Source organism: Prionailurus viverrinus, chromosome C2 (assembly GCF_022837055.1).
Source record: "Prionailurus viverrinus isolate Anna chromosome C2, UM_Priviv_1.0, whole genome shotgun sequence".
Classification (NCBI taxonomy): domain Eukaryota; kingdom Metazoa; phylum Chordata; class Mammalia; order Carnivora; family Felidae; genus Prionailurus; species Prionailurus viverrinus.
Window position 1 is genome coordinate 51,360,071 of NC_062569.1, and position 16,757 is coordinate 51,376,827.

General features: G+C 39.1%; 1 protein-coding gene across 2 annotated transcripts in view; it reads right to left on the bottom strand.

Annotated features, from left to right (window-relative positions):
- Nucleotides 1-10,055: 10,055 nt before the first annotated feature.
- The window catches only part of VEPH1 (ventricular zone expressed PH domain containing 1), a 759,919-nt gene continuing 753,217 nt past the window's right edge, over nucleotides 10,056-16,757 (bottom strand). Inside the window, exon 22 of one of the 2 annotated variants that reach the window (XR_007155827.1) lies at nucleotides 10,056-10,066. Coding sequence is in view for 1 of the 2 variants with exons in the window: in XM_047876091.1 (XP_047732047.1) it covers nucleotides 16,233-16,361 (129 nt within the window). In the remaining variant the exon portion in view is untranslated. Of the gene's footprint in view, nucleotides 10,067-15,900; nucleotides 16,362-16,757 lie in introns of those variants that run through there. The other variant, XM_047876091.1, reaches the window with a different exon arrangement.

The following is a 16,757-nucleotide window of genomic DNA, read 5'->3' on the forward strand; positions in this document are numbered from 1 at the left end:
GAACCGAAACAATCTTTTGTCACTGAAAAGCCTAATTCATACAATTAAAAATATTTTGGATTTTAATAAGATCATTTCCATTATGAATTTTAAGAGCCTATTTTGGAACTCTTGGACAAGAATTTGATCCTTTGTTCTTGCTGAATCATAAAGAATAATGGGCATGAAGAAACCCTGGGAAAGGATGCTTGGGAGGAGCCATTGTTAGTATCCCAGAAAGTTACCTGCAACATGGAATCCTTGATCCAGCATCTAGACTGCTGTCTCCACCCTCATGATCACACTCCACTGGTTAAGGGATCTATTTCAATTGACTCCTTTCTGCTCCTCTCAGTTACTTTTCTCTGCTCTTGCTTAGTCCTTACAGTTTTCCGAACTGGGATTCTGCCTGGCTTCCCTCACCACCAATCCTCCCAAGGAGCAGAGTCTCAGAATCTATTCTCTTTGGCTGGGCCATCATTTTGATGGGCAGAGGTAGATCACCAAGAACAAAGCATCATAATGTTTCCCCGTCGAATCCAGAGTAGCTTAAAGTCCTTATGGACTATTGCTTTGACGTATTCTGTAGTCAGTGACTCTCTTTATGACATTACTTTCTTTCCTCCCATTTCATCACCTACTCCTGAATATTTTTCAGGTCTGACTCTGCGTATTTAATCCTCATAGGGATCTTCCTTCATACCAGTAAGTAGCCACTGTCACAGGTTTTTGGGGATTTTGTTTTTTGCCATGAATGGCTTGCTCTTATTCTCTAAAACTGTGTAAATGGGACTTTTAAAAACCATTCTTCTCTGACCACTTGTTTATGCTTGTCCTCTTGTTTGACATTTCGTAAAAGGCCTTTAACACAGAACTTTTGATTTTGAAATAACAATTAGGGAAGAAAACACTTCATGTGAGGGCTGGAGATTATAGGGAAATGGCCCAGTCTTTTTCCCCAGACCAATGTACATTGCTAAATGATCAAGTTCAACAGGGCACATTTTCTCCAAACTAACAATATTCTCTTTCCCAAATCCTGTCTCATGAGATCTACTAGAAAAATTCTGTCTTTTTTGGTGAGTCTAGGTTTTAAACATTTTTTTCCTTTTTCTTTTCAGCTCAGGTACTTCCTTGACTCAAAACAAAACAACATGGAGTGGAATCTTTACATTGAAAGAACATGGAACTTGCTTGAGACCTGGGATCACTTCAAATGGCTCCCTATTTTTCTGTTCCCAATTAAACTTCCCAGAATGTTCCCACAGGATGCTCTCCACATTCATCAACTTTTTCAGTAATCCAGGAGCCCTTAGAGCCTGATAAAGTAAAGGGATTAGGCAGGAGCTTCTCAGATATGAGGAAGATATATGTCTCTTTGTTATCTGGATAGTGTCCCTTTCCTAATCCCAAAGCAGTTGATTTCTGACTTGGAGAAAGAATTGTGGTCATTACTCATTGATGACTTTGGTGGGAGAAAACAACAGCTTTGTAGACTCCTGGTTCTGTCATCATAACAGACTATGTACCTTGAAAAACCTCTAAATACAAAACACCTAGAAATGATGGATCAGATGTAACAGAGAGCTTTTAAAGTTTCAAGCTCCCAAGAAAAAGGAGAAACTTCCAGACACTTAAAAAAAAAGTGGTGAGGTGCTAATTTTAGCCCCAACCTTGCTTTGGGGACATTTGGTAATCTTGGTAATCAAGAGGTTTGGATTTCTGACACATGAGGACAAAAGGCAAGGCCTTGAGCCATGGTGGGAAGGTAGAATTGAGGCTCTGCATAAGTGCTAGACCCCCAAAGGCCTATACCACCAGAAAAAAAGATGTCCAGGCAAAATGAAATAAGAAAAATTATCTGCTTTATCTGGGCTCTGGGTAGAAAAAAAGAATTCAAATGTGCATAGACATGGTTTTGAGGTTTGAATTTATACACCCTGAGTGGTCAGAAACCCTGAGTTAAGATATTAACTTGAAGAGGTTCTTAGCATCTCTGCCAATTGGTAGAATTTGAAAGTGAAAAAAAATCCCTTGTGGCAGCCATACATGCTCACCAAGGGCCCCCTGTCCTGCTCTCCCTCAAGACTCTGCTATAAGGTTATTCTAGTCACCTCTCACCCTGAGGCAGCCCCATGAAGGCTGAAACGTGGTGATCCCATGTTGTGGATAGAGAGGAAGGGGAGGAGTGCAAGACTCTGCTATAAGGTTATTCTAGTCACCTCTCACCCTGAGGCAGCCCCATGAAGGCTGAAACGTGGTGATCCCATGTTGTGGATAGAGAGGAAGGGGAGGAGTGCACATGGGCTTCTCATCCCAAGCTCAAGTATAGAAGCACCTTTACCCTCAAAAAGGGCCAGATCCCAGGCTTCCCTTTTCTCAACAAAGAAATCTTTCAGGTCCCCAGGGAATCCAGGTTAGATCAGAGTCCCAGTGCTCAGAGTGGTAGCCAGTCACTATGCTGGGCACCAGCATTGTCAAAGTAATGGTTTGGTCTTTCCACTGTTCCCCTCTCCCTGCCTACCAGGGACAAGGCTTCCAGGATGGAGGGACCTTTAGGAACTCCTGCCTGTTGCTCAGATTGAGTCCTTCCTGTGGCAGGCTCCAAGTTTCACTCTTCATCTCCAGTTCCAGGATGGGGTGGAAGACAGTTAATTAAAAAAAAAAAAATATATATATATATATATATATATATGTCTCTCTCTCTATATATACACACATATATATGTGTGTGTGTGTGTGTGTGTGTGTATACATATACACACACACCTATATATATAATCAAGATAACAGCATGAATCTCACAGATAAACTTTACAACATGGATTTACAAACCACAAGGAAATAACTTACTAAGACTAAGAGTTAATAGAAACAAAAAAACAATGTGATTAGAGGCCCTAAAAAATCAGAAAGTGAAAATAATGAGTATAAGATATTTTATTTTAAATAATTAAAGCAGCAAAATATGGAGTAAACAACAAGAGAAAGGAAGAAGATACTATTTAAAAATACCTAGAAGACTCAAAAAAGAAATGAAAGAGAAATCCTGGAAATGAAAATATAATTATTGAAATGAAAGCTTGGTATGTGTGATAAGCAACAGGGTAGACACAGTTGGAGAAAGAATGAGTGAACCAGGAGATATCCAAATAACTTATGTATAATATAGTACAATGATATGGGGGAAAAAAGAAAAGAAAAATTAAAACATAAGGAACATAACATTTGTAGGTCAAACATACGTTTAGAAGGTATTCTGTTCCATTCCTAGGTGTTTTACCCAAAAGGCATAAAAACACGTTACCAAAAAAAAAAAAATGTGTACAAGAATGTTCATGGCAATTTTACTTACAATAGCCCAGGTACAGCTCAAATGCATATCTGCTGGATAACGGATAGACAAATTTTGGTATATTGATATAATAGAATTGTATTCATCAATAACAAGCAATGGACTACTGACACATATAACCACATGGATGAATCTCAAAAAAGTGTTGACAGAAAGAAACCAGGCACAAAGGACCACATGCTATATGATCCTATTTGTTTGAAGTTATAGAAAACACTAATCTAATCCAAGGTGTTTCCTCTGTAGAGAAGCATGAGGAAATTTCTGGAATGAGAGTGATATTCTATATATTGTATTGGGTGTTGATAACATGGGCTTATACACTTGTCAAAGCTCATGAACTCAACATTTACAATATGTACATTTTATTGCATGTAATTTATATCTCAATAAAAAATTACAAATTTAAAGGTGAAAAAAGGAGAGAAACCAGGTAGGATACATGTCTGGAAAATGTGAATGTTTTTCAAAAATTAATGTGAAAAGACAACTTAATAGAAGAAGGTGCAAAAAAATATATAGAAAGGATTTTCAAACAAGAGAAGATATGTAGAGACAATACACAGAAAATGTATAATCTCACCAATAGTAGGAGAAATACAAGTTAAAACAACACTTTGACACCTATTAGATTTAAAAAGATTTAAGCCTTGAAACAGTTCCAAATGCTGGTAACTATGTAAACAATGGGCAAGTAAGAATTTAGATACAATTAAAAAAATTTTTTTTATGTTTATGTATTTCTGAGACAGAGAGAGACAGAGCATTAGTGGGGGAGGGGCAGAGTGAGAGGGAGACACAGAATCAGAAGCAGGTTCCAGGCTCTGAGCTGTCAGCACAGAGCTGGATGCGGGGCTCGAACTCACAAACCATGAAATCATGATCTGAGCTGAAGTCGGTCGCTCAACTGACTGAGCCACCCAGGCACCCCTAGATGCAATTTTTTTGAAGACAATTAGGAAATACTTAACAAAGATAAATTACAACCCAGAAATTCAATTCTTGGCTGTACCCTACATTATCAGTTCTTAAACATTCTGGTCCCAGGACACTTTATACCTTTAAAAATTATTTCTTTCATTGTTTTGTAATTGGTTATTATTTTTTTAAATTTAAATCCAAGTTAGTTAACATATAGTGTAATAATGGCTTCAGGAGTAGAATTTAGTGCTTCATCACTTACATGTAATACCCAGTGCTCATCCCAACAAGTGCCCTCCTTAATGTACATCACCCATTTAGTCCATCGCCTCACCCCTCCAGCAACCCTCAGTTTGTTCTCTGTACTTAAGAGTCTCTTATGATTTGCCTCCTTCTGTTTTTATCTTATTTTTTCTTTCCTTCCCCTATGTTCATCTGTTTTGTTTCTTAAATTCCACGTATGAGTGAAATGATACGATATTTATCTTTCTCTGACTCTTATTTCGCTTAGCCTGATACATTCCAGTTCCATTCACATTGTTGCAAATGGCAAGATTTCATTCTTTTTGATGGCCGAGTAATATTCCATTGTGTGTGTGTGTGTGTGTGTGTGTGTGTGTGTGTGTGTATACATATATGTGTATACATCTTCTTTATCCATTCATCAGTTGATGGACATTGGGGCTCTTTCCATAATTTGGTTATTGTTGATAGTGCTGCTATAAACACTGGGGTGCACGTGCTCCTTAGAATCAGTATTTTTGTATCCTTTGGATAAATACCTAGTTGTGCAATTGCTGGGTCATAGGGTAGTTCTATTTTTAATGTTTTGAGGAAACTCCACACTATTTTCCAGAGTGGCTTTCCTAGTTTGCATTCCCACCAGCAGTGCAAAAGTGTTCCCCTTTCTTTGCAACCTCACCAATATCTGTTGTTTCCTGAGTTGTCAATTTTAGCCATTCTGACAGGTGTGAGGTGGTATCTCATTGTGGTTTTGATTTGTATTTCCCTGATGATGAGTGATATTGAGCATCTTTTCATGTGTCTGCTATAAACTTTTAAAAATTATTGAGGATACCAAAGAGCTTTTGTTTATGTGAGTTCTATCTATTGATATTTACTATATTGGAAAATAAATTTGAGAAATTAAAACTTTTTTTATTCATTTATTTATTTTTTTTTTTAATTTTTTTTTTTATTTAAAATTTTTTTTTTTCAGCGTTTATTTATTTTTGGGACAGAGAGAGACAGAGCATGAATGGGGGAGGGGCAGAGAGAGAGGGAGACACAGAATCAGAAACAGGCTCCAGGCTCCGAGCCATCAGCCCAGAGCCTGACACGGGGCTCGAACTCACGGACCGTGAGATCGTGACCTGGCTGAAGTCGGACGCTTAACCGACTGCGCCACCCAGGCGCCCCTCATTCATTTAAAAAGCAACATAAGCCTATTGCATGTTAACACAAATAACATACTCTTATAAAATAATTATATTTGGGGCGCCTGGGTGGCTCAGTCGGTTAAGCGGCCGACTTCGGCTCAGGTCACGATCTCGCACTCTGTGAGTTCGAGCCCCGCGTCGGGCTCTGTGCTGACAGCTCGGAGCCTGGAGCCTGTTTCAGATTCTGTGTCTCCCTCTCTCTCTGACCCTTCCCTGTTCATGCTCTGTCTCCCCCTGTCTCAAAAAAAAAAAGTTAAAAAAAATAATTATATTTTCCCAAACAAAACCTTTAGTGAGAAAATTGGCATTATTTTATATTTCTGCAAATACCTTTATGGCTAGCTTAACAGAAGACAGCTAGAGTGTATTTCTGCATTCAGTCTTTTGTGGTGTATTGCTTTGATTGAAGTATGTGAAGAAAATAGACTCACACAGATATGGAATCAAAGAAGCGAGGAGTATTTCAATAGTCTTTTCTATCTTTCTTTGATACTATACCTAAAACTCAACAAATAGTAGCTTCTTAAAGGTTCCTTGAAAACTGGAATTTAAAAATCATGTCAATGAACTTTTCATACTCTGTTGAATTAAAATATATGATCTATCTTTCACTTTGAATGGATTTTTTTTTTTTTTACTCATACATCATTTTGCAACATTTGGCAGTGGAAACTGAGACAAAATATTTTACTGAATTACACAGATTTTCTAAATGTTGATATATTTAATTACATTATACAATATCAGAAAATCACCATGCATCTCATCAGAGAAATTCTGAAGTACTGGGAAGCCCTCAAACTCACATTTGGATTCATGTTTTCAAAAACTCTAATTTTTGCTTGAAAGCTCATGTCATTATTTTTTTTGAGAAAATATCTGCCAAATACCAGAGACTGAAATAATCATGGTTTGTCTGCCAGGCATTCTTTCAAAATAAAGATGATGTTCCATGAAAAAAAGTGGGAGTTCATCTTGTAACTCAAACAATTGCATGATATCTCTTGAGACACTGTTGTCCTCTGGAATACAACAGGAGTGATTTGTGCTTACTCCCCACTTTGACATACAGAATATTCAATAGATGAGTATGCAAGAGTTGAGTTTTAATGAAATTACTATTGTTAAGTGATTTATTAAAATCCCCAGCATGCAGTGGGCAAGAATACAATGACTACTGGTACAGCTTGGTGACATTGTCTTGATTTGTAGCGGCTTTGCCAACCATAGCTTTTATATCATCGGTGCAAATGTCCACACGATGAAAACGGTACATGTGTCTTTGTATTATTAGGAAAATGACTAACCTCATGGATTGCCTGAAGGGGTTTGGGCCCACCAGGGGTCTGTGGATCACGGTTTGACAGTCACTGGCCAAAGAAATATTTGACTTTACACACAAAGAACCAATATTTTCATATATTTTTTTGTTATTGCAAAGACCAGAGACAACCACCACCCAGAAAAATGAATAGAGAAGTGGAATGGTATGACAGGGAATCATCTACAGCACTGAAAATCAACTAGAAATAAGTCAAGATAGATAAGTCTCACAAACATGAAACTTAAAAATAGAGCAAGATTCATGAAATATGAAACTCTTTATGTAAAGTCTAACTATGTATAAAACAATGCTATGTATTTTTTAGAAATGTTCTATATATAATATATATAAATATATGTAACAAATATATTTATATATATAAACATATATATGTTTATATATGTATAAAACAAATGTTATATGTATATATAACATATATATTATATATGTGTGTGTGTATATATATATATATATATATAAAACATAATATAGTAAACTTGTATAGAAATGCATTGGAAGGGCGCCTGGATGGCTCAGTCAGTTAAGCATCTGACTTCGGCTCAGGTCATGATCTCACAATTTGTGAGTTCGAGCCCTGCATCCGTCTCTGTGCCAACGGCTCAGAGCTTGGAGCCTGTTTCAGATTCTGTGTCTCCCTCTTGCTCTCTGTCCCTCTCCCCCCTCATGCTCTGTCTCTATCTCTTTTTTTTTTTTAATTTTTTTTTAACATTTATTTATTTTTGAGACAGAGAGAGACAGAGCATGAACAGGGGAGGGTCAGAGAGAGGGAGACACAGAATCTGAAACAGGCTCCAGGCTCTGAGCTGTCAGCACAGAGCCCGACGCGGGGCTCGAACTCACAGCCCTCACGGACCTCGAGATCATGACCTGAGCTGAAGTCGGCCGCTTAACCGACTGAGCCACCCAGGCGCCCCTGTCTCTCTCTTTTAAAAATAATAAAATAAACATTAAAAAAAAAAAAAAAAGAAATGCATTGGAATGATCATTACCAAATTCAAGACAGTCATTACCTGTAAGGTAGGGTAGGAACTGCATTTCGGGAGGAATCTCAGAGGGCTTCCAATGAATGCATTTTCAATGCTTGTTTTCCTGAAGCTGAGTGGTGGGTATGAAGAGTTTATTGTATTATTTTTATAGCTCTTTTTATGAAGAATTTCATAATACATAGTAGCCTATCTACAATCATATTCTTTTTTCTATATTTTAGTTAATATATACAGTGCAATATTGGTTTCAGAAGTAGAATTCAGGGATTCATCACTTACATATAACACCCAGTGCTCATCACAAGTGCCCTTCTTAATACCCATCATAACCATTATGTTCTTTCAAATACTTGCTGTGGTGTTAAGCAGTCTTATAGGTGAGCTACTATCGAAACTTTAACAAGCAGATACGATATCAGGGATAAACTTCACAGTAACGGTGTAATTCTCTGTAATGACACCCTCCCCACAAAATATTCCGGTTTGCTTGTTGTCCTGAGAGATAATGACTAGCCAAACTCATTATTTAGATAGTTTAAGATTACCCTCAAGGCATCCATTCTCGTCCACAGAAAGCATCTCTTAACCTCTGCTTTTGGTTACAGGTATAAGCCTAATGTGTCTGCACTCACTGTGTTCTAGAACATCAATTTAGCCTCTTGATGTTTGCAGCATTCTCCGCAGGTGAGCTCTGTGTACATCTGCTATTTGAATTCCATCATCAGGGGGCCCCCTTGGCCTCTTGAACTTTGTTCTGTTATCATCAGAGAAACTTCAGCGCCTCTGAACTTTGACCCACCAATGCCCCTCCCCCCCACAGCCTGTCTTTTCTGGCGGTTTGAAACAAACGGCTGAGCTTAGTTAGTGGTGGCAGAGAACAAAACAAACAAAATTTTCATAGCGACTTTTTCATTTTGGGGGACAACGTCACGTTTTTCTCAGGGGCTGCTTTTTAAAACAACAAAGACAAACCTTTGCAGCTCTTTGCTTATTTGAAGCAGATATCCTTAATATGGAAATACTGTATAAGTAAATAATAGAGAATCCTCACTCCACTTGGATGGGCCTTGTAGAAGTTTGCTTGGAAGTTGTACAGTCTGTCTGTTCCTCTTTTCTAAAATGTATTCCTGCCTTAATTATGGCTTACAGATGCTGTGCGTCTGAGTTACACAGTTTTGAGCCTACACCCAAATTATTTTTATTTGTTCCATATACTAGTGCTGTGTTATTCATTTTCACTGCAGAATGTTATTTTTTTAAATTGCAACAATCAATTAGCTGATATGCTTTAAAGAAAAATGCCTTGTTATCCATTTTATCTCCTGTAGACCATTTTGCCCTTCCAGTCACCCAGACCCCCTCATTCACACTAGACAGGAGGCATCCGTTGCCTCAAAAAAGGGAAGTTGGAAAGAAGTTAGAGAGAAGTAACAGTGAACTGTTAGCTTTTGAATTTCAGAATAGATTTCTGAGACTCACAGCTGAGATAATACTTTGAGAAAATAGGATTTTGTCTCAGAAGGCAATATTTTGAGGTTAAAAACATTCATGAACCTGAAAGACCAGAATATGAACCTTGTGGCATAAATAATACATGAGGGAATACTGTAGAGAATGGGGACTAGGAAAAACCTGAATAAACGGAGAATCCTTTGAGTTGACAAAATTTCCCCTGAATGGACTAAGATTACATTTTTGCCACCAGGTGAAATGGGATCCAGGGCTCAATTCACAAATTAAGCTCAAATGCAAAGCAGCAAAGAGAGTTATGTTATTTACATGTTTAAATTCATAAGTTGGTGTTTGTATCCTACACATCCTAAGCATGCTATTGTCCTTATCAGGGAGATGTTGAGGCCACTGTTGATATATTACAGTGTTCGCTTTGTGAGGCCCATTGGGAAAAAATTCTTGGGTATAAGTATTGGGAATATTTTCTTCCTCTGGGCAACTGGTTTATATTTAGTCTGGGAAACTGTGACTTAGGAATCTGACTGAATGTCTCTCTTAATTTTGTCTGCATGGAAGCACAGAGTCAGATCTGAACCTTACCTACATTTTGCTAGTGAGTAGGACCTCATGGCTTAGATTTCATCTATTTCCCTCATCCTGGTGACTCTTCTTCCTGTCTTGTATTCCTTTTGCCCTATGCTTTACTTACTTTCATTCTGGTTGGACTTTCTGGGAAGCAGACTCCAGACAGAATTTAAGGTGCAGAATGTTTATTAAGGAGTACCCTTGCAATCAACACCTAGGAAAGGAAGAAGTCCAGCTTTGATGCAGTCCCAAAGATAGCTTCAGCTGACCTCAAAGGGAGCTCTGGAGCTAGAATGACCCCTCAAGTTTGTCCTAAGTTGGGCATGAATGGCCAGGTCTTTATATTTCTCCAATAACCATTTGTTAGATGTCAGATGCTCCAGGAAGAGTTGTGACATTGGCCATGCTAAGGCAATCCTTGAAGGAAATGACAGCTTAAGGGTGTTTACCAAAAGCACTCCTTGCAGCTGGAACAACAAATTCTTCATTGGTGGGGGGCTTGGTGATACATCAGTGCTATAGACTGAATGTTTGTGTCTCTCCAAATTCACATGCTGAAACCTAGTCTCCAATGTGATGGTATGTGGAGGTGAGGCCTTTGGGAAGTGATTAGGTAATGAGGGCAGAGCCTTCACGAATTGGATTAGTATCTTTACAAAAGAGACCCCAGAGACCTCCTTCATCCCGTGTATCATGTAAGGACACAGCAAGAAGACAGCCATCTATGAAACAGGCAGCAGGCTCTCACCAGACACTGAATTTGCTGGCACCTTAATTTTGGATTTCCCAGCCTCCAGAACTATGAGAAATAAATTTCTGTTCTTTGTAAGCCCCCCATTCTGGAGTAATTTGTTATAGTAATTTGTTAAAGTACATATTTTAAGAGAACAATAAGTAATTTTTGGAACAAGGGCACAGATAAAATAAATAGCTAAAAATAAGTGACCGTTGTTCTCTTCCTGGCCCATTTATGTTGTCTCTTAACTTTGATCCTAATCTTTGCGTATGCTATTCCCTAGACTAGAATGCCCTTTCCCTTTGAGAAAGTATGAAAGTGTGAAAGAAGAAAAGTGGATTCCTTCTTCAAGGCCCAGAATAGTATCACCTCTTCAGTGGAGGGTTTGCTGACTGCCTGCAGGCAGGGTCATCCGCTTCCTGCTCTGTCTCTGCCATGCCCCCCACATCGTAATGTTGTGATGCATTCTCTACTGACAGGGCTTCCCCTCAAATCTGATCCCTTTGGGTGTTCTCCTTATCACAAACAGTACTGCCACCCACCCACTGGTGCCAGAATCCTGAGGGGGAGTTCCTAAACCTCACCATGTCCTACAGTGTTTTTTCTAAATTATCTCCTTGGCCCTCCATTTCTCTCCATTTCTGGTGCCACTCTCTTCTTTCAAACTCTCATTATATCTCTTGCCTGTACTATCTGAATAGCCTCCTATCTTTTTCTCAGATTCTACTCTTGCTTTCCCAACACTCCATTCTCGACACAGCAGCTAGAGTGCTCTTATAAAAATGAAATAGATAAAGAGGATTAAGAGGTATTAACTCCCAGTTATAAAATAAACAACTCACAGAGATGAAAATTACAGCATAGGGAATACAGTCAATAATATGGCAATAACATTGTATGGCAACAGACGGTATGACTACACTTACTGTGGTAAACACGGGGTAATGGAAAGATCTGTTGAAATCACTAAGTTGTAAACCCAAAACTAATATAACATTGCACGTCAATTTTACTCCAACAACAACAATAACAAAAACAACGACGACAGTGACGACAGCAAATGCTGATCTAGTTGTGGAACACTGTTTTAAGCCTGTCAGTAGCTCTCGCTCTGGGCTCGTGTGACTTGCCCACCTCCTCAGCCTCACACCCTCATCAGTTTTCCTTTCCCCACTGCTGCTTTCTGGCCACATTTTGGCCTGTTTTGATTCTTCTAATGGGCTGTGCACCTTTTCTCTCCAGGACCTTCTCTCACTGTGTGCTTTTTTTGTCTGCTTTTCCTCCATCTCTCCCACAGATTAGGAAGTCTTATTCATCTTTCAGTCCTCAGGTCAGCCATCCTTAACTTCCTGACTAGGTCAGATGTCACATTTCACAATCTCTCTCCGTTGAGCTTCTTTGTAGTACTGGTCACATGGCAATTTCATAGTTAATTAAGAAAACACTTTAACATGTTTTTCTCCTGCTAGAATATAAATTCCACAAAGGTTGGGACATTTCTTTTTAAGTTTATTGGGGTGCCTGGGTGGCCCAGTTGGTTATGCGTCTGACTTAGGCTCAGGTCATGATCTCGTGGTTCAGGAGTTTGAGCTCTGCGTCGGGCTCTGTGCTGACAGCTTGGAGCCTGGAGCCTGCTTCGGATTCTGTGTCTCTCTCCCCTGCTTGTGCTATCTCTCTCTCAAAAATAAACATTAACAAAAATAAAGTTTATTTATTTTTGAGACAGAGAGCATGAACACATGTGCATGTGCACGACCGGGGGGAGGGTCAGAGAGAGAGAGGGAGAGAGAATCCCAAGCAGGCTCCACACTGGCAGCACAGAGCCAGATGTGGGGTTCAATCTCATGAACTGTGAGATCATGACCTGAGCACAAATCAAGAGTTGGATGCTTTACCAGTCGACTGAGCCATCCAGGACCCCCAAAGTTTGGGGCATTTTGATCACCTCAGCACTCCTAATCCCTAGCCCAGGGCCCACACATAGGAGGTGTTTTATGTTTTGATTTCCTTACTGGGTAAATATATATTTATTTACTGAGTTTCTTAAAGGTGTGGACAATGTATTAGTCCTCTTTGAGCCCCCATGCCCTACCATAGTATCTGGCATATGTTGGATGCTCTAAGTATTTGCTAAATGAATGCCCAAATCTAACTATTTGAAGGGTTGTCTGGGGGAAGAGGGAATAGACATTTCATGTGGCTGCTGGGGAAAGAACCAGGATTTAAGGTTAAAAATTAGGGAGAGGCAGAATTTTCAAAAATTAATACAAATGATGAGTAACCTAAAAGGGATCACATCCAAACACTTCTATGGAATGTTTTTGGGTTCCAGGATTATGGGTAATTTTTATTATATTTTAGTAGTTTTGTGTTTTCTAAATATTTCTACAACAGTCCGTTATTTTCATATACAATAAATAAATAAATCCAACAATTAAATCAGAAAAAAAGTTATTTAAAAAAGATATGGACAGGTAACAAGGTAATGGGCTCTCTGTCCCTAGAAGTGTTTGAGCAGCTGGAAATAAATGATACCTGCCAATGATGACAAGGAAGGGACTTTTCCATTGGGAAGGGAGTGGATGGAGTCCACATGCTCTGAGATTCTTCCGACTCCAATAGCCCTTCATACTGTTAACTGAATGATAAATGCTGAGTACCCTTTCTCGGAAGAACTTGGTCTAGAGTGCTTGGCTGCCTGACATGCTTCCAGTGGCTTACTTACACCGGAACCTTACCGTGACAGGATTAGCTGCAGTTGAATCTGATTTGTGTTCAACTGAGATTGATATGCAGCAGGATTTAGTGATGCCAAGAGCATGAATATGTTTGTGTGGGATAGCATTAGATATCTGTCTGAATTGTTTGAGTGAGTCCTGATTAAAATGTTCTCAAATCAGCACTTAAATCACACATACCCTAAGTATTATATTTAATGGTTAATTTTTTTAAAAAAATAGACATTTCCAAACTGTGGTTTTGGTTAAATTAAAAAGATGAGATCCATTCTGATTTTTGTGTTTACGGGCTAGTTTGGCAAACAGGACCGTTGTTTTTCTCTTTTAAGAGACAGGGCATTTAGACCATTTCCTCCATATTACAATAGTTTAGAATTAAGAGGGAACAGAATACTCCCAGAGGAAATCTGGTGTGTAGAAGTGAATCTCTGTGCAGAAAACAGTGAAACACACGTAATATTCTTCTGATTACATGAAATCCCAGCCTAGATAGACAAACACAGAGAGAGAAACCTAAGATAATGAAGTAATAAGATTGACTTCTACAATGCCTAGTGAAAACCATTGTTTTGTTGTCATTAAGCCCATATAAAAGAATATGTGTTTGTTTTTGTGTATAAGTGTGTTGTACCTTGGGCATTACTGATGTGAGTGGACTGGTAGTCAAAAAATAAAATAAGGCAAAAAAAGAATTCAAAAGGGAAAAATTAGAATTCACTCTTCCTGCCCCCCACCCATAGTTTCCAGTGGAGTACTGTTATTCCAATGAACAAATGAGTCTATCACTTGTTTGAGTACTTTATATCTTTACATTATTGGACTTCTTTTAACTCTTCTCAGTTCTCAGTACCAAAGTGAATCTTAATCATTTCATTGATTGCAAGACAGAGGAAATGCATTTTCTTTCTATTGGATTCAAAATTTAAAAAGGTTTGCCCATAAAGGCATAAGGAACTGTGTAAACACAATGTGTCTGATTATATTCTTACAGAAAAATGCATAATAAGGTTTCAGAATTTCCAGCTCCCCCTCCCCATACCATCAGAAAGTTTTTCTTTGAAGTAGACAAGTTCAATATGTACTGGGTTGGGGGTATAGAATGAGAAGAATGTCAATATGGAACGTGCCCTGCAAGGCTGGGGTCTCATGGCAGGACCAGGCTCTGTAAGGCCTTTGGGGGAGCTGGTTGCCTGTTTTGCCAAGTCCACAGCTAGAGGGCCTTACATGATCTGGTATATAGGACATTGACCAGAGCTCTCCTCACCTGGGCAAGTGCCTAAGAAAAGCCGGTCCTGGGAATTAGTGTCTTCCTTTAAAGGTCCTAAAGCCCTCATCAGTTCCACCTGCTCTGCCTTGTGCCTCCCTCTGCTCTTCTCTAGTTCCCCAGCTTACAACTTCATCAGATGCTTTTCCTCCCTCCTTTTGTCTCTGGTATCATTGACCTTGAGGGCCTCTTCTGGAAATGCTCCTCCTCTTGGTCTGGAATTCCTCCTTACACACCATCCTAATTTCACCTCCATGCTCTCCAATCTGTGACAGTGAATAAAAGAAATATCAGTGCCCCATACCCTCACTCCTGCCACCTTGGCCCATTCCCTATTAGCTTTCCTGCCATAAGAAGAACATGGATAAAGGAGAACACAGGAGGGTAGGCACCAGGAACATGGCTTGTGTAACCATCTTTATTTCCATCAAAAGTGATAGTGTGATGGTTAACTTTATGTGTCGACCTGACTGGCCTAAGGGATGCCCAGAGAGCTGGAAAAACATTATTTCTGGGTGTGTCTCTGAGGGTATTTCTGGAAGAGATTAGCATTTGATTCAATAGACTGGGTAAAGAGATCCAGCCTCACCTGATTTGGGTGGGCATCACTGGGGGCCTGAATGGAACAAGATGGCAAAGGAAGGGAGGATTCTTTCTCTCTTCTTGAGCTGGGATGTATATCTTCCTCTGCTCTTGGACATTATAACTCCTGGTTCTTGGGCCTCCAGACTCCAGGACCAAAACCAGTAGCTCCCTGGTTCCCAGGACTTTGGACTTGGACAGAATGACACCACTGTCTTTCCTGGGTCTCCAGCTTGCAGATGGCAGATTGTGGACTTCTTGCCCTCTGTAACCATGTGAGGCAATTCCCATAATAAATCCCCTCTTATAGATCATTCTCTATATATCCTATTTGTTCTATTTTCTCTGGAGAGCTCCAGTAATACAGAAGGTAAATATTCACAGAAATGGCTGATCTCATACCTTTGAGAATGGATGTATTGGGCAAATTATAACCATTTTTAAATACAAAAATTACCTTTGTAATATGCTTTACTGTTCACAAAAAAACTTTTATATACAGTTTTGATAACTGTGAAACAAATGCATGTAGAACTCTTAAATTAATACTTTTGCTTATTTATTTACATTTTTTTCTCCCATATTTTAAGTTCTGAAATTGGGATGTGCCTGATAATCAGTGTGTTTTGCAGTTGTAATCCACCAGGAATGACTACGACTGGGTGTCACTCAAACTTGGTCCCAGTTCTCTGTGTTCTTACTTCAATTGAGTTATGTGCATGGTCGACACTACACATGTTAATTGCTGTTTAGCATGTCTTGAAAATAACAAGATCATTTGATTTTGAGACAAAAAGTTATCATGTACATAGAGAGGCAAAGAAATAGAAGGGTGGGATGAAATATGGCATCAGGGAACCGAAGAGCCATCGCTGGAGAAATGACTACAGGTCCACAAGTCTTGCAAAGCAGCCACTAAATGTTTTATCCAATAAAGGAAGAGATCAACATGTAGATGAGGCTGGGTTTCATTTTGTTGCTGAAATAGATACAAAAGGATTACCTGTCACACATCACTCGAGGTACCTAAAGTCAGAAGAAACTGCTAAATCTCTCAGAATAGATAAAAGACATTTGGAAGTAACACAGCACTGATTATATTGTTATTAAGACATAGCATCATAATTTCATTTGTAGGATTTTTTTCCTCCCTTAGTGGTGTGTAAAAAATGGAGTGCCATCCAGTACCCATGGTTTTCTGCTGGATGCTTATTACTTGACATTTAAGCTTCATAGCAGTTCTGTTCCATAGACATTATGGTTCCCAACCAAGAGATGAGAGATGAGTAATTTGCTCAGGCTGGTAATTTAGTTTTGGTAGAGCTAGGACTTGAATCCTCATGTGTCTGTGCTCACAGCCTGTGCCACCTTCTCT